At 38.4% G+C, this 22,836-nt stretch overlaps 1 protein-coding gene across 1 annotated transcript in view; it reads right to left on the bottom strand.

The window, feature by feature from the left end:
- LOC119627981 (protein CASC2-like) overlaps positions 1-10,011 on the bottom strand; it is a 38,111-nt gene extending 28,100 nt beyond the window's left edge. The window contains exons 1-2 of the mRNA XM_073019394.1: positions 8,173-10,011; positions 101-218 (exon numbers count right to left, since the gene is read on the bottom strand). Coding sequence (XP_072875495.1) covers positions 101-114 — 14 coding nt within the window. The 5' untranslated portion in view covers positions 115-218; positions 8,173-10,011. The remainder of the gene's footprint in view (positions 1-100; positions 219-8,172) is intronic.
- Positions 10,012-22,836: the final 12,825 nt, after the last annotated feature.

Below are 22,836 nucleotides of genomic sequence, written 5' to 3'. Positions count from 1 at the left end.
GAACTTAAAGCATAAAAATAAAAAAAATCATGAGGGTGGAGTAATCGTGAATGAATGGGATTTTTACTCTTATAAAAGGTATCCAAGAGAGCTCTCTCACCTTCTTTTAGCCATGTGGGGACACAGCTAGAATATGGCTGGCTATGAATCAGGAAGCAGGTCCTCATCAAGCACTGAGTCTTCAGGCATGTTGATCTTGGACTTTCCAGCCTCCAGAACTGTGAGAAATAAATTTCTGTTGTTTAAGCCACCCAATCCATGAAATTCTGTTATAGTACCTCCAACTGACTAAAAAAACACAGTGTGTCTTCTTTATTTGTCTGGTTCTTTCAGTCAGTGTTAATATTTTGAGATTTATCCATGTCATTGAATGTATCACTAGTTCACTCCTTTTCATTGCTGAGTAGTATTCCTTTATATGAATATACCAGTTTGTTTACCCACTGACATGTTGATAGACACACTTGGGTTGTTTCCAGTTATTACAAATAAAGCTTCTATAAACATTTATGTATACACTTTTCTAGGGACATATGCTTTCATTTCTCTTACATAAATAGGAATGGCTAAATTGTATGGTAAACATTTAATGTTTTCAGAAACTTGCAAACTGTTTTCCACATTGATAGTACCATTTTACATTCCCACCAGCAGTGTACAATCAGTCTTTAGCCATTCTAACAGGTGTACAGTGCCATCTCACTGTGATTTTAATTTGTATCTCACTAATGACTATCAACACCAAACATCTTTTTTTTTTTTCAACTTTCATTTTAGATATTTGCAGGTTTGTTACCTGGATATATTGCATGATGCTGAGGTCTGGGGTACAAATGATGCCATCATCCAGGTACTGATCATAGTACCAAATGGTTTTTCAGCCCTTTCCTCTATCCATCCCTCTCCCCTTAAGTAGTCCTCCATTTCTATTTTTGCCATTTTTATGTCCACAAGTGCCCAGTGTTTAGTTCCCACTTATAAGTGAGAACATGCAGCATTTGGTTTTCCATTCCTGCAATAATTTGCTTAGGATAATGGCCTCCAGCTGCATCCGTATTGCTGCAAGGGATATTATTTCATTCTTTTTATGGCTGTCTAGTATTCCATGGTATATATGTACCACATTTTCTTTAGCCAATCCACCACTAATGGGCACCTAAGTTCATTCCAGGTCTTTGCTATTGTGGCTAGTGCTGCAGTGAACGTGTGAGTGCATATGTCTTTTTGGGAGAATGATTTGTTTTCTTTTAGCTATATGTCCAGTAATGGGATTGCTGAGTTGAATCGTAGTTCTGTTTTAAGTTCTTTGAGCAATCTCCAAACTGCTTTCCACAGTGACTAAACTAGTTTACATTCCCACCAACAGTACATAAACATAATGTTGAACATCTTTTTATGTGTTTATTTGGGTACATGTATCTTCTATTGTAAAAAGTCTGTCCACATTTTTTTGCCCTTTTCAATTGGGTTGTTTATTTTCTTATTATACAGTTTTGAACATGCCCTTTATCAGACATGTATTTTGCAAAGATGTTCTCTGAGTCCATGGTTTGTGTTTTTACTCTCTTAATAGTGTTTTTCTAACAGCAAGAGTTTTTAATTTTGATGAAGTCCAATTTATTCATTTGTTTTTCTATGGATCATGTTTTGATGAATATCTGAGAACTCTGCCTAACCCAAAGCCACAAGGGTTTTCCATTTTTAAAGAGTTTTATAGTTCAGATTTTAAATTTGCACCAATAATCCATTTTGAGTTAATTTTTTAGATGGTACAAGATATGCATCGAAGTTCATTTCTTTGCCTATGTATATCCAACTGTCTCACCACTTTTCGTGAAATAGATTCTTTCCACTAAATTGCCTTTGCACCTTTATGAACACTCAGTTCTTCACATATGTTTGAGCTCGTTTCTGGACTCTATTCTGTTCCATTGATCTATCTTTATGCCAATACACATTCTCTTAATCGCTGTAGTTATAGTAAGTCTTAAAATATTTTTTTTCCAAGCTGTTTTAGCTATTCTAGGTTCTTCATATTTCCATATAAATTTTACAATAAGACTGTCAATTTCTACCCCCAAGAGATTACTGGGATTTAAATTGGAATTACATTAAATCTATAGATTAACTTGCAGAGAATTGAATTCTTAAAATTGTTGAGTGCTTCAATCCATAGCACTCTGTATCTTTCCATTTATGTAGGTCTTCCATAATTTCTCTCAGCAATATTTTGTAATTTTCAATGTCAGGTCTTTCACATCTTCTGTCAGATTTATTCTTACGTATTTCATAATATTGATGCTATTATAAATATTATTTTAATTTCCAGTTATTTGTGTCAAGTTGTTTAATTATAATTGCTATTATTTGAATTATATAATGCTTCAAGTAATTATAGAAATACTATTAATTTCTCTATGTTCATCTTATGTCCCAAGGAATTTACTAAAATTACTTACTAGTTTAGTAGCTTTTTACAACATTCCACTGGATTTTCTACATAGACGATAGTGATGTCTATGAATAAAGAGCATTTTATCCCTTTCTTTACAATCTGGATACCTTTTATTTCTTTTTCTTGTCTGATTTCATTGTCTAGAAGCTCCAGTAAGATGCTGATTAAAAGTGATGAGAGACAAAGTGATGAGGAATAAGACATCTTTGTCTTATTCCTAATCATAGGGTATGATGGCTAGTTTTATGTGTCAACTTGGTTGAGCTATGGTATCCAGTTATTCAATCAAAGACTAATATAGATATTGCTGTGGAGGTATTTTATAGATATAGTTAACATCTGCAAGCAGTTGACTTTAAGTAAAGGAGATTATCTTTGATAATATGAGTGAGACTAATGCAATCCAAGTTGAAAGGTCTTAAAGAGAAAAACTGAAGTTTCCTGAACAAAGAAGAAATTCTGCCTCAAGACTGTAGCAGCATCAGCTTCTGCTTAAGAGTTTCCAGTCTGCTGGCCTGCCCTACTCAAACTTGCCAGCCCCCACAATCACACAAGCCAATTCCTTGAAATAAATCCCTGTAGATATATATCTACTATATATCCATCTGATGAGCTGAGACTTCCTGATGAGGAATAAATGTTGGATTTAGTCAATGCTTTTACTGCATGTATTAAAATAATCAGATGGTTTTCTTTTCAAATTTATCATATGGTGAATTATAGTGATTGATTTCCAGTGTCAAACCAGTCTCACATGGTGGTCATGATGTGATATATTAATACATTGTTGGATTCAATTTACTAAAATTTTGTTTAGAATTTTTGCATTTAAGTTTATGAAAGAGATTGGTCTGTAGTGTTCCTTTCTTATAGTGTCTTTGGGTTGGTATGAGAGTAATGCTGGTCTCATAGTTGGGAAGCATTATATCTTTTATAATATTCTTGAAGAATTTTTATAGCATTGGTATTATTTATTATTTAATACAGAATTCACTGTTGAAGCCATTCAAGCCTGAAGTTTTCCTTGAGGGAAGGTTTTTAGCTACAAATTCAATTTCTTTAGTAAGTATAGGGCTAAACAGATTATTTAATTCTTCTTAAGTGAACTTTGATAGTTAATATTCTTCAAGGAATGTATTCACTTCATTTAAGCTGTGACATTTATTGGCAAAAAATTCTTCATATTATTACCTTACTATCCTTTTGCTATCTGTAGATTCTGTAGTGATGTCACCTCTCTCATTCCTGACATTGGTAGTTTCTGGTTTCTCTCTTTTATGTGGATCAGTCTGGCTAGAGATTTTTCAGTCTTACTGATCCTCTCAAGTGACAAATATTTGTTTTATTAATTGTCTCAATATTTTTTCTGTTTTTATTCATTTCTGCTCTGAGCTTCCTCATTTCCTTTATTCTCATTATTATGGGTTTCATTTGCTCTTCCTTTTCTAGTTTCTTGGGTGGAATGTGAAGCCATTGATTTAAGACCTTTCTTTTTTCTAATATAAGTACTAATTATTATGGTTTTTTTGGTTAATTTGTGTTTGTTAATTTGTGTTGTTAATTGTTATAGTTTTACAGTATTGTTTTTATGTGCTTCAGGTGGGATATAGTAGAGTTGGCTTTTACTGGTCCATAAAAGCTAATTCTGTCCCTTCTCAACTCTGTGTTCAGTAATGTCTCATTGGTAGCTTGAAATTGATCCATGCTGGGAGTATTTACACCACACAAATTGGTAAACACTGCATATTGGGGCTTTTTATTCTTTTTTGTTTGTGTTTTTCTTACAAGTCAGTTTACCAGCACACCATTGGGGTTAGTTCTTCTTCATAAATGTTTTCTTACATTATTGTTTACTATTCACTTGTATCATACCATAAACTTTATGATATTTTTATTTAAGATTTTTAGCATTGTATTCAAGCTAAATTTAATTTGGAAAGAATTCACATCTTCCATGACATTCAATCTCCTCATTCTGATAAAATATTCATAACTATTGACATACCTCCTCAAAAATTGTTGATAGTTTTCTTTGTAAGGGTCACCTAAATTTTATGGACTACACTAGAAACAGTATTCTAGACTGAGATTGTGATAAAGTTGCAAAATGATTGACTCAAAAAGAAATGAGAATGAGAAAAAATATATGAGGACGTTCATTAGAAAGTTGGGTTCCATGCTCATCTTGTTCTGACAACACTGACTCATCTAAATTCAAAGGAGCAAATGAGAAGCAATGTCTGGGATGCTCATTCACAAAAAACTGAACCAAGAGATAGAAAAAGGGTCTTATGAGGTAAAAGCAAAAGATCTTGATGCTTTGTCCTGAAGAGGAGAAGGCTAATGTATAATCTGATAAAAAATACAGAGAGTGTTCTAAAAATATGCTAAGGAGTTTATCCAAGAAAGAGCACTTGCTGGGAACAATGAAGAAGAAATTCATGCAATAGTTAGAGTTGAATGGATGAACTTTTCAGGTTCTGCTAATTCTGATGAGCTAGGAGTTCAATTTTCTTTGATTACGGTGAATAAACAAGAAGAAGCTAACTGACGTCGAAGTAAAAGATTCAGTTCAGTGTAGGGAGAATTCCAACTCTCTTAATGCAAAAGCAAATGGAGAACCAACAAAAACAAGCAACAAAATACTGCAAAGGTGGTTGAAGGAGGCTGGGTGCTCTCCAACTCTGTAGGCTGTTTAGCAGTTCTCTTGAATAGCTCAGAACAGTGGGAGCAAACTGGAAGATGATGGTCTCCATTTGGCAACAGACATATTTTATTCATCTGTCAAGGTAGCATTTGAAAGCAAAATGACACTGGTATGTCTTAGGTGCCCCGGGAAGGGGTACATTCTCCCATTTGCCATCCACCTGCTTTCTACTGTTTAAAATATTTTGGCTACAAGGTCTACTGTAGTCATTTCAGCAGACCTGCTATAGTCATTTCAGTCATTTCACCTGGCTGACTCTGGGAGCAGACACATTTGAAGCATCTGGCTTAAGCATTCAGTGCTCTGAATTTTACGTACTAAATCCCAACTTCAGTCTTAAAATTATAAAATTCTAAACAAGGATTTTAAACTGAAAGTTATTACCACATCTTGGATTTTTAGTCTTTTTATTGATACTTGCTAACATGGATTCACGCTCATAACAAGGATTCAAAAGGATCATTTAGCAGTAGGTAATGTTTTCTGGCCTCAGTTGAAAGTGGTAACATTTCCACCTTCAGAGATGAGTTTGCTACGCCATTATCTCGGTTGGTTATGCTATTAAGTATTGAATGATGAGGCCCATGCACCAATAGTGAGTAAACATTAATTTACTTATTCTTAAAATATATTTCTTTAAAAACCCCGAATAAATAAAGCAAAAAGATATTTAAAAATACATTTCCAGATAATAAAATAATCTTTGTTTTCTACATATGGAGAAGTCTGGAGCCATTTTGACCATCACATTAAGAAATAGATAAATCAGAGTTCTAAAAGTTCAACTGTTTTGAAGGCAGAAAATAGACTTCTAAAAATCTATCCTGATCATTTAGTAAATCACAATCACTGAACTTCTGACCATGGTTTCTGATCTTTTGCATCCAAGAGTAATGTAAATGAAAAGAAAAATAGCACAGAACTGAGAACAGCGACTCCCCAGAGGCCTGCATCTGAGGTTCAATCTACTTGGCAGGTTTCTTGTCTCTCTTGCCCTTATATTCTTAGCTTCAACTTGGAATGAGAAAGTAAGGAGAGAAGAGGCCTCATGAAGAGCAAATGTCACACCCTCAACATGGCTTTAATATTTACTATATTGGAAACAATATAAACTGAGGTTAAAGAAACTGTTTTATTTTCTTTAGATGGAACAGCAGAATTCCACACACAGTGTTTTGAAATCCAGAGCCTCCTAAATAAGAGTTTAAAGTTATTTCTTAGTACTCGTTTAAGGAGTTTTGGACAGGGTCATATTTTGAACATATGTATAAGACAGCATTCCATAATTGATTTATTAACATATGAGGTCATGTTTATGATTTCTTTCTGAAATATTTAAAAGCAAACTATAACTGTATAATCCTATAAAATCTATTCATCACAAACCTGCTTCAAAAGTTCATAAAAAGCACAAAAAGAGCCAGCATATTGTATTTAGTTACGGTTGAAGTTTGTACTCCAAAGGATAAATGAATACGATTTGTATTTGCTATGGATCGGGCTGTGTTTTATTCACATTGTATTACATCTCAGGAGAGAGTTTGCTAAATAAGGCCAAATGGCAGAGATTCAGAAATCCAGAAAAATGCAAACATCACATTTTTTTTTCATGGTGGACAGGACAGGAATGATTAAGAAATCCTTTAGAAACGATTACATTTTCAAATGTTTTCAAAAGGCCGCAGAATTCCTAAAAGCAAAATCTCTTCCCATCCCATTCATCTTTAACTACCCTGTCATTGCATGTGATCTTTAAAAATATAATGTGCATACTTTGCTCTGCTAAACCATTTTAATTTAGGTTTCATGCATCCTTTATATTCAGATACATTACTTGTCATCCCCTGCTGATCCCTATAGTTACCAAAGAAAACTAAGACCCTATGTTAGCTCAAAGACAGGGCAGGACATTTCTCCAAAACAAGTGTGTGTTAATAGCATACTTCTTTTACTGAGGGTCCCTGGAAGAGGTGACATATTGAATCAAAGTTACTCTAAGTTGTAAACATTATTAGATTTCTTTCTGAGAAAAGTTCTCTACTGGAGGAGATGGCAAAGATCTGGCACTTCTAAGAGCCTTTAGGAGGAGAAGGAGAAAATTTGTAGAGAATGGGGTAAAATATCAAGAAAGGAGAGGCTTGGGGTATCAAAAACAATCAGCCCATTTCACAGATTTCCTGAGATAACTTAGGAAAGTAAAGGAAGGTGAAGGAAGTGACTTTATCTGAGCACAACTAAATGCAGGGATAGTGCTATTCCACAGCTGGTCCTGTTTAATACAACCGTAATCTTCAGAGGCTATTGTTTTATTGTGCTGATATGAAAGCATAATTTTTAAGTGAATAAAATCATGGCACTTGTACAAATATACACTTGTTAAAGGTTTTATTTAACTCATTAGTTAATGATAGAACGAGTCGGATGTAACAGATAGAGGAACGGTCCTTCAAACAGGCACATAAAAAAGCAATCAAGAATGCTGAAATACATTTGCTAATGGACATAAAACTGGTCAATATCCACATAGTAATAATCAATTGCATTTCTACCAGGGTAAAGATCATTTGTATCTGAATGGACAAGAATCACTGGCATCATTATTAGTTTCCTGCAATTTACAGAGCTGTAAAATAGCTCAAACACCACAAAAGGTATAGAACCCTAAAGAATCAGATAACCTCACTAGAGAGATTGTTCAGACCAGGTTTCTTAATCTCATTTTAGTCAAGATAATTTTTTTTTTTTGGCAGTGGAAGGCTGTCCTGTGAATTATAAGGTGCTTCTCACCATCCCCACCTTCTATCCACGGATTCCAGAAGAAATCCAAAATGTGACAACCAAAAATGTCTACCGAAATTGTCAAATGTCCCCTAGAAGGAAAATCATCCAGAGTTGAGACACGGGTTTAAATAATGCTCAGTGTTCCATTGAAAGGACACAAATAAACTCTGCCCATTTCCAGTCTTCTACAGTTTTTCCAGGCAGAATGAGATTCAGAAAAGTTAAGTACCTTGACCAAGATTCCAGAGGTGGCAGAATGGACTTCAAAACTATTTCCAACTCCAGAGAGTATTTATTTTTCATTCCGCAGTTCTGAAAATAGGAATTGATGACATGTAGCTCCTTACATGAAATGTTCTCTTAGTACTTATAATGTAAATAATTGTGAATCTTCTTCCTCTTGCCTTTAGAATCATTTCTGCTTGGTGTCACCATTAGGAGAAACACAAATCTAACTCTAAAGGTCTAGAAAACTAATATCTTCACTGAAGTCTCTTGAAGAAGGGAGGAAATTATAATTTTAAATTACAGTTTTAAAGTAAAACTTTAAAAACCCATTGTAGGCATCTCCCTGCTGAAAGCAGCCCCACTTACCTTTGTAGCTGCTCCCTTAATATCTCTTTGGACTCCCTGAAACTCCAGCTTGCTTCTCTCACATGCCCTAGTCCCATGTTCCACAGAGAAGCTAGGCCCTTACATAAATCAATCTGGTCTCTATTTTTCAATTCACCTTTCCATTCCTTATTCCAAGGAATAAAAAAGGGTAAAGCTATAGATCTTTACATTTTTAAATTTTTTTATCCTAATGCAAAAGTAAAAAATTCCCATTTTTAAATGAGAAGTCAGATAACATATCTGAACATCTCTCTACTGAAAGAATCTAGAAACAGTGACACTCCAGGAGCAATAAGCCCTCCTAGCACACAGGTCTTGGTCTCTACCAAGTCCCTAAATAGCAAGATCTCCACTGAAAGAAACCAGGACTCTAGAGAAATGTATTGGGGTGGAAAAGGAACAGGATGAACCTAAAAGTGCTCAAAAAATAATGGGAATCGTAAAAAAAAAAAAAATACAGGAGCCAGCTAAAAAAGTTTCTGCTGCCAAATTTGGGACAAATGGAGCAGTAGAAAGAATAATGAGTTACGAACCACAGCACAAAGAATCCATGAGTCTATAGTGATGCTCAAACAAAATGAAAACCAAAAACCTTGGGGCGCTAGAAGGAGAGGGGGAAGGGAAAGATTTTCTTTACCAAAGAATGCCAATTAATAATGTAGAAGGAATAACAGAGTGATACGATAGTACCTGCAGTGTGTCTGCATGATTCCAATTTAGAGAATTCCTCAATTAGCTATACGTATATATTTACAAGTCTCTCTCTCTCAACCACCTATGAATCTGTGTACATTTGGATTTCATATAAGAATGTTTAGACTCCCTAGCTGAAATAAAATTTAAAATTACTATTATACAACTTAGTTTTTGTATCTCCTTTATATGTTAGCCTAGATTTCATTGTCTAGGTATAATTTTTTTTCTTTTTTTTCTTTTTTTTTTTGCCAAGTCTTGCTCTGTTGCCAGGCTGGAGTGCAGTGGCGTGATCTCGGCTCACTGCAACCTCCGCCTCCCGGGTTTAAGCGATTCCCCCGCCTCAGCCTCTCAAGTAGCTGGGATTACAGGCATGCATCACCACATATTTTAGTAGAGAACGGGGTTACACCATGTTGACCAAGATGGTCTAGATCTCCTGACTTCATGATCCGCCCGCCTTGGCTTCCCAAAGTGCTGGGATTACAGGTGTGAACCACAGTGCCCAGCCTAAAATTTTTAATTGTTAAGTTGTTGCCAACCTTTAGCATATTATGTTGAAATGAATATTGCTATCCATAACTCCCTGTGTATATTTCTATTTCCTCCAGCTAAATGCTGAGAAGTGGAATGGCTGACTCAACGGACAGAAACAGTTTCAGAACTTTTGGTATAGATTTTCCAGAAAATCCACATACCAGTATTTTCCTCCAGCAATGGGCTTGCATGACTGTGATTTATGAATACTAACAGTCATGCTAATTTCCATTTTCCAGGCCCTTGCACTATGCCCTGCAGTTTATTGACATCCCTTATATAGTCCTCCCAGCAACACCCTGCAAGGTTGGTAATATTTTTCCATACAAACAAGGGACCTGAAGCTCTGAGGTTCAGTTACCCAGAGTCAGAAAGCAGGAGTAAGGCATGCTGGAATTTGAACTCATTTTACAGATCTCTAGAGCCTATGTTCTTTCCACTTAGCCAAGCTACTTTCCACAATGTGCTGAAAATAGGGTCGCATTTCCTGTAACTTGATGTCTCACCATGTTTAAATTTCACAAACTGCAACCTGCCCTTTACTCAGAAGAGGGCACAACCTGCTCTCTCATCCTATTTTCTTTCTTTTTTCTTTATTTTTTCAGATAGACTTTCACTATGTCACCAGGCTGGAGTGTAGTGGCACTATCTCACCTGACTGCAAACTCCCCCTCCGGGGTTCAAGCAATTTTCCTGCCTCAGTCTCCTGAGTAATTGGGACTACAGGCACGCGCCACCATGCCCGGTCAATTTTTAGTAGAGATGGTGTTTCATCATGTTGGCCAGGATGGTCTCAATCTTTTGATCTTGTGATCCACCTGCCTCATCTCCCAAAGTGCTGGGATTACAGGTGTGAGCCACCGCCCCCAGCCTCTCATCCTGTTTTCTTCAATACCTGGATTGGATCCCATTCCCTAGAAGGCTGGCTAAGCCTAACACTGCCTCTCTGCCCTGACGTGTCATTCAGGAGTGTGTGAACAGGATACACACACACACACACACACACACACACACACACCCCGATACATCCAAGTCTAATCCAAAATCATATGATCATTTCTCTCCATTCTACCTTTGTTATCTCTTTTTATCCACAGTGAGGACCTTGGTCCTCAAACACATCGGATTATTTACTGACATTCTTAGTCCTACAATACAATATTTTAGAATAATATCAATACTCCTTTCAAACAGCAAGCCTACTGAGTCAAGTAGAATTCCTTGCAATTCTTTTATGTCCTTAGCCTATATCCCATTAAGGGCAGACAGTCAGAGGAATATGCTCAAAGCTTACCTAGATTCATTCCTTTTATTTTCCTTCTGTGTGGTTATGTTAACAATTTCATACACAAATGAATTTGTTTCCAATTGTATTAACATTTAGAGTCCTCCCCATCCTTTCTGATTTAAGTTTGAAAAACATAAACATGGTTTAAAAGTCAAAACTATGTACTGATAGAAATCTTACTTCCTCTCTTTCCCTTCTACTATGTTTCCACCCACCTCTTGTAATTAACCAATTGGATTTACTTCTTGCTCATGCTTCCTGCATTTCTTTTGGGGAAAAAGATCTTATTTCTCTTTCTGTCTTACACATAAATAGCACTATATATCTATATATCACTATATATATATCACTATATATATATATTTTTTTCATCTTACTGTTTTTTTAACTTAAAAATATATCCTGAAATTATCTATCAGTTCGTAGAAACCTTCCTTCTTCTTTAATTTTTTTAACATCTGCATACTGCTGCCCTGGGTGGCTATATCATTGTTTATTGAACCATTCCCCTATGCATTGGCAATAAGACTATTTCCTATAATTTGCTATTATAAATCACAACTTGGAATAACTTTCTGCATAATTTTTTATATTCCTAGAAGTATATCTTCAGAGTAAATTCCTACAAGTTGGATTTCTGGGCCAGTAGGTAAATGCATATGTAGTTAGACATTGACGACTAGTAATGTATAAGAGTGTCAGTTTCCTTAAAGCTTCATAAGAGTATGTTGTCAGATTTTTTAACATTTTGCCTATCAGATTCATAAGAAATTGTATCTCTGTGCAATTAACTGACATTTTTCTTATAGTAAGTGAAATTAAATGTCTTTTAATATATAAGGGTCATTTGTATATATACTTATATACATTGTATATATGTATATGCACTTATATTTTGTGTGTGTGAATTCTCTATCTCTTTTGTTCATTTTCCTGTCAGGTTTTTTTTTTCTCTTATAGTTTTTGAGTTTTTAAAAAATATAAGGGATATTAACTCTTTCTCTGTGATATATGTTGCAACTCTTTTATTCCAGTTTAACAATTGTGTTTTTACTTATATTCTTTTTTGACAATTTTTTAAAAATTCAATGTTTTCTTTGTTACATCTGGATTTTGAGTCACAGTTGGAAAACTTCTCCCCATATCCAACTTATATAATGAAATTCACCTGTGTTTTATTCCAGTACATGTATGGTTTTATGTTTTACATTTAAATTTCTCACCCATTTGGAGTTTATTTTTGTGTATGGTGTAAGGGAAAAGAAGATTTTATATTAATTTTGAGCTGGCTGGTTGCCTGGCTTGTGATTTCTTTTAGGAGTTTCATATAAGGCATGAAACACAAGTGGCATGGGGACAGCGGGTGTTAAGGTGGCAGCACGGAGAATTCTAAAGCACGGGAGGCATTGACTTGCTGAAGGGGCTAACTGGTCCAGAGCATCACTGTTCAGAAGTCTCTGTCTTCATCAGCTCTGGCAAGGGACATGTGAGTCTAGCCAAGGACAGGTAGAGTTTCTGCAGGTGTTTGGAAAGATGGGCCAGGAGAACCAAGTAGCAGAGACAAGCAGTAGAAATCCTTCCCTCTAGCAAGGGGGTAAAAGGCAGTGACAGAAAGTCAGTGCAGGAGGAGAAACTGGGCTGGTCCTGAATGACTTCAGAGGAGAGAGAATTTCCTCCCGCTGAGCTCAGACAGCCAAGAAAGAGGACCATTCATGGGAGCAGGGCCCGGTTCCCGCAAAGGGCCAAAGTGGTAAAGACTTAAGTCAGGCAGGACATGAAGAGTGTCATGGAGTGATTATAAAACCCAACAGGAAGAAGATGAGCCGGGGCCATGGTGCGCCCCCGCCGAGATAGCTGATGTTAGTCTGAGCTCTATGCTCTGGATCCAAGGTTTGGATTTCACCCAGTATTTAAAGAGATCTGCGTTCTCCAAACTTGGGGGTTGGAAAAGAGAAAAATCAGCCATCTGAGGGAGTTTTATGGATAAGCCCCATGAGCATTCAAAAATGCATCGAACAGAACAAAACACAACTTACAAGGATTTAGAGAGATTTCTGACGCAGACCATGAAATCTGTCTCACAGAAACATCCATGAGTCAGGGGCATTGCTCTAAAAAAGAAAGGACTAATTCTGCTAAGTGAATTATTGCTGACTACGAGACCAAAGGAAAGTTAGTGTTTAACTTTAGTTCACATAATTGCTGTCACTTCGCCCGTTCTCTCCTGCCCTCTTTGTGGTTGGTTCCCCTAACACCAGGAAGCAGAGATATTTAAAAGGACATAAATGGCTGGTGGCCCAACTGGGATTCAGAAGGATCCCTGATCCTATAATCACATTTCCTATATTCACATTTTAAAAGTTGAAGGCAATATATTCTGACTGCAGATGCAGAACCCCCTGAGACGGAGATCTGACCGTATTCACTGAAAAAACTGGACCCACCAAGTTTTTTGACCTGGAAGTGGACCCGCCCAGTTCAAAGCCATGTTTTCAAGGGCCACCTGTATTTTTCACATTGCAATGATGTCCATCAATGCCAGGAGTTATTGTAATAGGTTTAGTTTAATTTATGATAATGTGTTGCTAGCCCCATGAGATGCTGAGATAGTTTCTTACTGTGTCTTTTCCCCACAGGTATTCATTACCAATAGTCATCCCTCAGTGTCTATGGGGAATTGGTTCCAGGACTCCCCTGCAGATACCAAAATCCACATATGCCCAAGTTCCTGATAGGAAATGGTGTAGTATTTGCATATCACCTATGCACATACTTTAAGTATACTTAAAGTATGCTCCTATATACTTTAAATCATCTCTAGATAACTTATAATACCTAATACAGCATCAATGCCACGTAAATAGTTGTTATACTGTGTTGTTTAGAGAATCATGAAAGAAAAAAGTCTGTACATGACACCATCTTTTTTAAAAACTATTTTTGACCTGTGGTTGGTTGAATCCACTGACACGGAACCCACAGATATGGAGGGTTAACTGTATAATTAACGTGGTCCTCTGCTGGGATAAAAATGCATGTTATTCTTAGTAAATGTAACAAAAATCAGTCTTGCTATCTAACCCCAAATTGGCAACCATAAGACACAGTGCTCTTTTCAATCAGCATAGTGCTCTTTTCAATCAACTCTCCACTAACAGCTCCAGCTCCGTTTTGAACGCACTGCTCTGCGTTGCCCATCAAATGCAGGACCGGGATAACGTGTTTATGGAACTATTAAGGAATATTCCTCTATGTCCTTTATGCTTGATTCCAGTGGTCCCCAACATTTTTGGCACCAGGGACCAGTTTTGTGGAAGACAGTTTTTCCATGGACAGGAGTGGGGTGGGGGATGGTTTTGGGATGAAACTGTTGCACCTCAGACCAGGCATTAGATTCTTGTAAGGAGCGTACAACCACAACCTAGATCCCTCAGATATGCATTTCACAATAGGGTTCCAGCTCCTATGGGAATGGAATGCCGTGGCTGATGTGACGGGAGGCGGAGCTCAGGTAGTAATGCTCCCTGACCTGCTGCTCACCTGTTGCTGTGTGGCCTGGTTCTTAAAGGCCAAGAGCTAGTATGGGTCTGAGGCTAAGGGGTTGGGACCCCTGCTCTGTCTTGATGGCAAGTCAGAGCCCCGGGATATAATGTAGATGTGCTTTTGTTAAACAGTCCTCCCAATCAACAACTTGTCAACATTTTAAATCATTGACATTGGAAGCATTACTATAAATAACATGTCTGGATTGTGCATAGAACTGCTTTTTGATGAAACTCATTACCCTATTAAGTGTTATTTGATGCAGATGTGTACTATACACTCTAAGACTGAGTACCACCATCCCATTACTGGGTATATACCCAAAGGATTATAAATCATGCTGCTATAAAGACACATGCACACGTATGTTTATTGCGGCACTATTCACAATAGCAAAGACTTGGAATCAACCCAAATGTCCATCAGTGACAGTCTGGATTAAGAAAATGTGGCACATATACACCATGGAATACTATGCAGCCATAAAAAAGGATGAGTTTGTGTCCTTTGTAGGGACATGGATGCAGCTGGAAACCATCATTCTCAGCAAACTATCGCAAGAACAGAAAACCAAACACCGCATGTTCTCACTCATAGGTGGGAACTGAACAATGAGATCACTTGGACTCGGGAAGGGGAACATCACACACCGGGGCCTATCATGGGGTGGGGGAGGGATTGCATTGGGGGTTATACCTGATGTAAATGACGAGTTGATGGGTGCTGATGAGTTGATGGGTGCAGCACACCAACATGGCACAAGTATACATATGTAACAAACCTGCACATTATGCACATGTACCCTAGAACTTAAAGTATAATAATAATAAAAAAAAAGACTGAGTACCAGGAAGTTTCTTTTTACCAGACAATGAGAGATACGTGTCTTGTTAAATTTTCCTTCTTACCTTGGCTATCAGGAAGCTCAGAACTAGATTTAGCATTCAAGTAATATATGTATCTCATTACTCTCTCTAGTAGAGTATCTTCTACATACTTTCATCTTCTACATAATTTCATCTTCTACATAATTTCTGATCTTGTTCAACCTTACTTTAGCTGTCTTGTTTACAGATTGCTGTAACTCAAAAACACTGAGATAAAGAAGTGTCATGGATATGCTCAGGCAGAGATTTCAGCCAGGTTGCTCCAGAAAATGGATGCTTTTTAGAACAATAAACCAGAGACGACTGGCTTCTCGAAGACTATCTCAAGCTAACCAAACTCATAAGTGACCAATAATGCTAATATAGATAATCATCTTGATAGTAATAGCTAACCTTTATTGAATTTGTATTTTGTGAAATACACCTGCAAGCAGCCAAGTGTATGTTTCCTAGAACAATAGAGTTCCTCAGTCTTTTGGGGATTGTCCCAGGTTAACCAAATTTAGAAGAGACCAGCATTGAGTGCTAAAAAAAATCATAATAAGTGTCACCCACTTTGAGAAATATGCCTAGCAGCGAGCAGCCAAGACAATCGGTACAGAATAGTGGTTGGAAGCATAGGGTTTGGACTTGGGTCTGAGTTCAAAACCCAGTTCTGTTACTTACTCAATGCGTGACTTTGGATAAGTTACTTCACTGTTTGTACCTGCCTCCTCAGGTGTAAAATGAAGACAATTAGATTACTCACTTCTCAGGATTGTGGGGACATGATGGTTACAAGTAATTCAACACAGGGCTGAACACAGAGGAGGGGCCTAACATGGCAGTCATGCCAATGAGTATACATGGAGGTGATGATAGCAGCTCTAAGAAAACGCCTGTGTGAAGCTAGGTCCCAAGTTGCGATCAACAGGGTAATCCATGAGCCAGGATGGATGCAAAACCAAGGGAGGTAAATATCTTCACAAAGTGTCCTCAGCTCTCCGAGCTTGAGAAACCTCCCCATTCCTGGCGAGGAATGGGGACCTTCAGGCCAGTGAAAGAATGGAGCCTCCTAGGAACAAGTAATATTACTAGGAGGAGTGTGTCCATGATACTTCTTTATCTCAGTGTTTTTGAGTTACAACAATCTATCAACAAGACAGCTAAAATAAAGCTGAGAAAGATCACAAAGTATATAAAAGATGAAATAATTATCCCAGAGACAGTAATGAGATACATATTTTATTTATTTGTTTATTTATTATTATTTTTTGAGACAGGGTATCACTCTGTTGCCCAGACTGCAGTGTAGTGGCACGATCTTGGCTCACTGCAGCCTCTGCCTTCCAGGCTCAAGTGATTCTCCTGCCTCAGCTTCCTGAATAGCTGGCATTACAGGCATGTGCCACTACCGCTTGGCTAATTTTTTTGTATTTTTAGTAGAGCTGGGATTTCACCATATTGAACAGGCTGGTCTTGAACTCCTGACCTCAAATGATCCACCTGCTTTGGCCTCTCAAAGTGCTGGGATTACAGGCATGAGCCACCACACCCCAGTAAAGAGATACGTATTTTAGTTGCATGCTAAATCTAGTTCTGAGCTTCCTGTCGGCCAAGGTGAAAAGGAAAATGTGGAAAGACATGTATCTCTCAGTGTCTGGTAAAAAGTAATTTATCAGTTCTTCAGGAGGGGCAAACTTGCCAGTATTCAATCTTAAACAGGGTGTATAGTACACATCTTTCTCAAATAGCACTTAATAGGGTAATATGTTTCATCAAAAAGCAGTTCTATGCACAATCTGGACATGTTATTTATTCCCTCCTAGGGAGGAGTGGGGAGCTTCAGGCCAGTGGACAAGGCCCATGGAGCACAGCACATGGGTTCCATCTGCCCCTGTTCCCTCTGCAGCTTTCCTTGGCTGCAACGTAAGCACAGCTACTGTCAGCACAGCCCCTGTGGACTGAGTCACTCGCCCCTCCAGGATCTGGTTTCCTTTCACAGCACAGATTTCCTCTTGTCTGGGAAAGAGGTTCAGGAATGTTGGCTCCATAACTTTTCCGCGATCACGTTCAAAGACAAGAGTGTTGTTCCATATCCTCGAGTATCATGCTTTTTTTTTCTTTCTTTTTTTTTTTTATTTGTGAAATTAAGTTTATTAAGAAAGTAAAGGAATAAAGAATGGCTACTCTATAGGCAGAGCATGGAGCAGTTTCAGGATGAAACCGTTCCACCTCAGATCAGGCATTAGATTCTTCTTGTAAGGAGCGCACAACCTAGATCCTTCGGATGCGCATTTCACAACAGGGTTCCAGCTCCTATGAGAATCAAATGCCATGGCTGATCTGACAGGAGGTGGAGGTCCCCAGAGTAGCCCCATGCCATATTTTAAAAAGGCATTATTATTTTATTATTTTATTTTCACTTTTTGAGATGAAGTCTTACTCTTTCGCCTGGGCTGGACTATAGTGGTGCGATCTCCACTCACTGCAACCTCTGGATCCCGGGTTCAAGAGATTCTCCTGCCTCAGCCTCCTGAGTAGCTGGGATTACAGGCATGCACCACCACGCCTGGCTAATTTTTGCATTTTTAGTAGAGACGGGGTTTCGTCATGTTGGCCAGGCTGGTTTCGAACTCCTGACCTCAGATGATCCACCCACCTCGGCCTTGCAAAGTGCTAGGATTACAGGCATAAGACACCTTGCTTGGCCAGGAGATCACATTAAAAATCATTTTGATTTTATCCATTTAATGTCAATAAATACACCCTCCAACCAGTGTTTGTGTCATCTTGTCTTTGCATTCTGTACAATCAGGTGCCTACGTATTTCTTGTTTTTTACTGTATATTGTGTTGCTTCATATTTTTTCTTTTCACACTTGGAAATGGGCAGAGTGTTATTATTTTGAAATCCCCAATTAATGGTATTTGTAAAAACCTGTATCAAAAGCTTCTAAACAATGAGTGCCTTTGCCAAGGGAAAAAATAATTTTATTAATTTTAAAGCCTATGTACCTACTTGATGGTGGGAAAACGCAGAAGAAAGAGCAGCTGGTTTTAAAATAATAACAACAGCGATGACATCCACAGTAATACTGTGTGATTTGTCTTTGCAAATCTAAGAGGAAAAGCCAAACTCCAAGAAACCATTTGGTTTGGTGCGGAAATAAGTCATAGGTTAATTTCTCCTTTCAGTGAAATACTATTCAAACTAAGTATTTATATTCTTCCCTTCACCAAAATGCAATTGAAAATGAACGTGAATCTTGTGGGAATTTAAGCATTGCATATTGTCTAGTTGACAGAGTCATTTATAAAAGTTCGGATATTTTATACCCCATCAGGGCTTAATTAGGGTTTATAAAGATCACTGGCAGTTGAAACAGAAATATTGTATTCTTCCTTTCCCCGATGACTCTCCCTTGTTCTTTTATGAGGGCCTTTAAAACTCATTTAAGTCTTGCAGAAGTTAATCAGAAAGATAGATACTAGCCATTCTCCAGGGGCGTCTACTCCTCTGAGTTCTTCCCCTTTCCCCCAAATGCCTTGGGCCGCCATAAGCACAGTTAGTTCCAAATTCTGTCCCTTCTCCTAATAAAGTTTTGAAAGGAAATTTTCTCAAACAAGAAGGCGATAGAAAAGGCACACAAAGCTCAAGACATCTGCACTCAGATAATTTTAGCTGACTTAGGCCAAAGGATGAAAAAGTGAACTGTTTGGTAACTCCACACAGCAGAAAATGCTGACACATGGTATCTCTGCACGGGAGATATTAACACTCTGCCTGCGAGGGTGCAAAATTGAACAGATGGCACCTCTAAATGCAAGACTCATATAATCTATTTCCACTAGTGTTTTTGTAAACTTTTATTTTAAATTTGGTTCTAAGAACAAAAAAAAAAAAAAAAAAGGTAGAGGGGTGTTAATGGCACCATCCAGGGACAAACTTACAGCAGCTTCTCTTTAAGAGCTCAATTAATGCGCCTCTAATTTAGTCTGTGATTCTCATCCTCTTCCTGTTCTTAAGTTTTCCTGGGAACCAGCGAAGATGAGACTTTGAGGGAACTAGGCTGTCTGGCCAGATAATAACTATACTAAGGGTTGTACTAAAACAGGACCTCTGAAGCACTTTACATCAAAATAAAAACCCAAATCATTCTCACTCTGGCCTGTCTGCCTTACTGCCTCTGCATATCTGCATTGAGCATTTTATTGAGCTGCAACTATGGGTAAAAGGTGTGCAAAAATCTTACCATGGACTGTTTATTTTTTAAAGATAATGGGTTGACCAAGGCATAGTTTAACTGTCAAAGCAAACTGTCAAAACACGTTCATTTTAAGTTTAGCTGTTAAGTCTTGGGTGAGACTATAAAATGAGAATATTTTAGAGTGTCTAGAACCTACAAATTCCATCCCTCTAGTTATATAATACAATTATTTAATAGTTGTTTTTGTCATGTTGCTCACAGAACAGGTATTTGGGGAGCTGCATTTTTATCTTGACATGTGTACATGTCTAATCTTCTCAACCAAACCTTAAGAGCCCTCGGAGCAGCATAGATCTTATACTGCCTTGCATTCCCACTTCACCAGTTACAAAGATTGTATTAAGCACTCACTAAATGCGTGTCAACTGAGCTCTCTAGCCAAGTTTAAAATGGGAGTGGAAAGATCACAATCAGACAATATACAAATATAAAAACTGTTCAGGAAAGTGAGTGCTGAACAAAGTCACTTTGTTAAAAAACAAAACAAAAAACAAAGAACCAGTCTCATACTCAGTAAGCTCTGGGTCTCTTCCTGTTGGTACATTTGAGTGTCCGCTACAAGAACGTCATCATTTCTACAGAAGAACTGGGTGACCCTATAGGAGTTCAGATGCCCACATCACCATCACTACTCTGCCCGTGCTGGCCACAGACAAGCATGGCATCATTCTGACCCTCAGGTGGAAGGCACAGAAACTGGCACTAGATAATTTAATGATTACCTTGCAAAGAGTATTGGGCAAATCATAGTATCTCTGGGAGACCCAGAAAATGTGGCTGGAGGTCAGGCAGCCAAGAACAAGCTACAGATGATGCTGCAGAACTTGTCTGGTAGACACTGATGTGGCTGTCACAAGGCACAGATGCTATAATTTGCACCACAATGCCTCCACTGCCAGTACTAGATGTTAGATGCCACCCCCAGAACTGCTGCCATGACCACCTCTAGAGGTTAGATGCAGCTGTTGTTGCTGTTTCCAAATTCTAGCCCCTGGGTAGAACTTGCTTCTTTGCCGCACCAGCTTTTGTTTGTTTGTTTTGAGATGGGATCTTGCTCTGTAGCCCAGGCTGGAGTGCAGTGTGGCACGACCATAGCTGACCACAGCCTCGACCACCCAGGCTCAAGCCATCCTCCTGCTTCAGCTTCCCGAGTAGCTGGGACCATAGGCGCATGCCACCATGCCGGGCTATTTATTATTATTGTTATTATTATTTGTAGAGATGAGTTCTCGCTATGTGTCCCAGGATGGTCTTGAGCTCCTGGGCTCAAGGAATTCTCCCACCTTGGGCTCCCAAACTACAGGGATTACAGGTGTGAGCCACCACATCAGGCCCACTACCAGCGTTTGATTGTAGACTGAGGGCTCCCTCTAGTCCTGTTGGTGGAGATTAAGCCAAGCGTTGTGCCCTAAGTGCAAGGGAAGCAGGCAAACCAGTCTCTACCATTTTTGGCCTCTATAAAAGGAAGAAGGCTGTGTGTCATTTGGGGCATGCCTGCTTAAGGCGATGCTATTTTTCAGGGATAAGAAGAGGCTCAAATGCTGTGTAGATATAAATAATGATAAATGTTCACTGCACTCACCATTTCATTAAATCTGGGGTTCTCTGCAGGGCTGACTTTGTTCTTCAACAATCCGTCGCTGTTAGCCACCATTTATTCCCTCACTATCCTGATGCTTTGTAATATCTGCTTACCTACCTATGCACTCATTAGCCTGTAAGCTCCCTGAGGGCAACAACCCTGTCCCTTCACTGCTGTATTCTCAAAAACACAGGGTTAATAAATATTCCACTGATGCACAAAAGTTTGTGTCCTTGAAAGCTGGGCTCTAGGCAAGTTACAAAGAAGGGGCATTGGGCAGTGGGAAAAACACTAGTCTGTTAAACTTTTAAAGCACCGGCTTCAGAGTACCTGTGAACCACAAGGAACCCTACACAAATGTTTGTGCGTATGTGTATACATGCATTTCTCTGTGGAGAGAATCCATTGTTCACACCATTTTCTCAGAGGAAACAAGGGCCCCTAATATAGACAGCATCTATTTATGTCTGATATGTGCTTAAAGGAATACAGGCTTGCTATGAATACTTTGAAAATACAGCAAAATCCCACTGTAGGGTGTTTCTGTGGAACACAGCAGCATGTTCCTTTCTTTATTTACATTTTTAGAAAGATAAAAATGTCAGTATACACATATATTTATCAAGGCATAAAAATGTGGAGTCAATAGAAGAAAAACAGCTTAAAACAAAAGTTTGGATTCGACTTCCACTGTTAGCTGTGTATATTGGATAACTTGTCAACCTCTCTGAACCTGGCCTTCTTTGTGGATAGATTAGGGGTGATTCTTACTTCTGAATATTGCTGGACAGATTACATGAGATGGTTTGAGTAAGTGTTTGGCAAAGAGCTGGAGCTCAACACACAATATGTTTTCTCTTTCTGTCCAAAATTTCTAACACCTAGACAGATAAGATTTCGAAGTTAAATTTACTCCAGCCTTAGAAAGATTTTACTGTATTGTTCTCTGCCTCTGATTTCAGTACTTGGGAATTTGACGTTTGGATTCAACTCTCCACTCTCAATGAGGCCTAAGGAACAGAGTGGCATGTCTATTGACAGAGGAGGGAGTGTGATTTGTCTTATGGCATCACTGGGATGTTTGCTACTGAAGGTCCTTAGAAAGTGAGTGTCCCTGGGGCTCCTGGCTGAATGCTAGCAAAGAAACAACCTAGGCAGACTTGAAACACAAACTAGAAGGGCCAGTGGGTGAAGCACTCTCCCCACCCTGCTTCAGAGCAGAGGATCCTCAAATTCTCTCTTCCAAAGAGGTCCCTCCCATCCATTCTTGTAGCTTGCCATGCTGCCTTTGAGGCTCTAGAGTGAGCTTGAGATTCTCCAGAAAGAAGCTTCCCTTTGCTGGATGGTACCTATTGGAAAATCCCATCCTATCTGTTTGTTCCTCCTTAATGGAATCCAGTGCTCAAGAAAAGAGTACTACAACCAGGAAACCTGGGTCTTCCTCTTGCTTGAGGCAGACCTCTCAAGTGTGGAAAGATTCCAAGGACACTCACCTGTCA

This window comes from Chlorocebus sabaeus, chromosome 9 (assembly GCF_047675955.1).
Source record: "Chlorocebus sabaeus isolate Y175 chromosome 9, mChlSab1.0.hap1, whole genome shotgun sequence".
Classification (NCBI taxonomy): Eukaryota; Metazoa; Chordata; class Mammalia; order Primates; family Cercopithecidae; genus Chlorocebus; species Chlorocebus sabaeus.
This window is presented reverse-complemented; position numbering and strand designations above follow the sequence as displayed.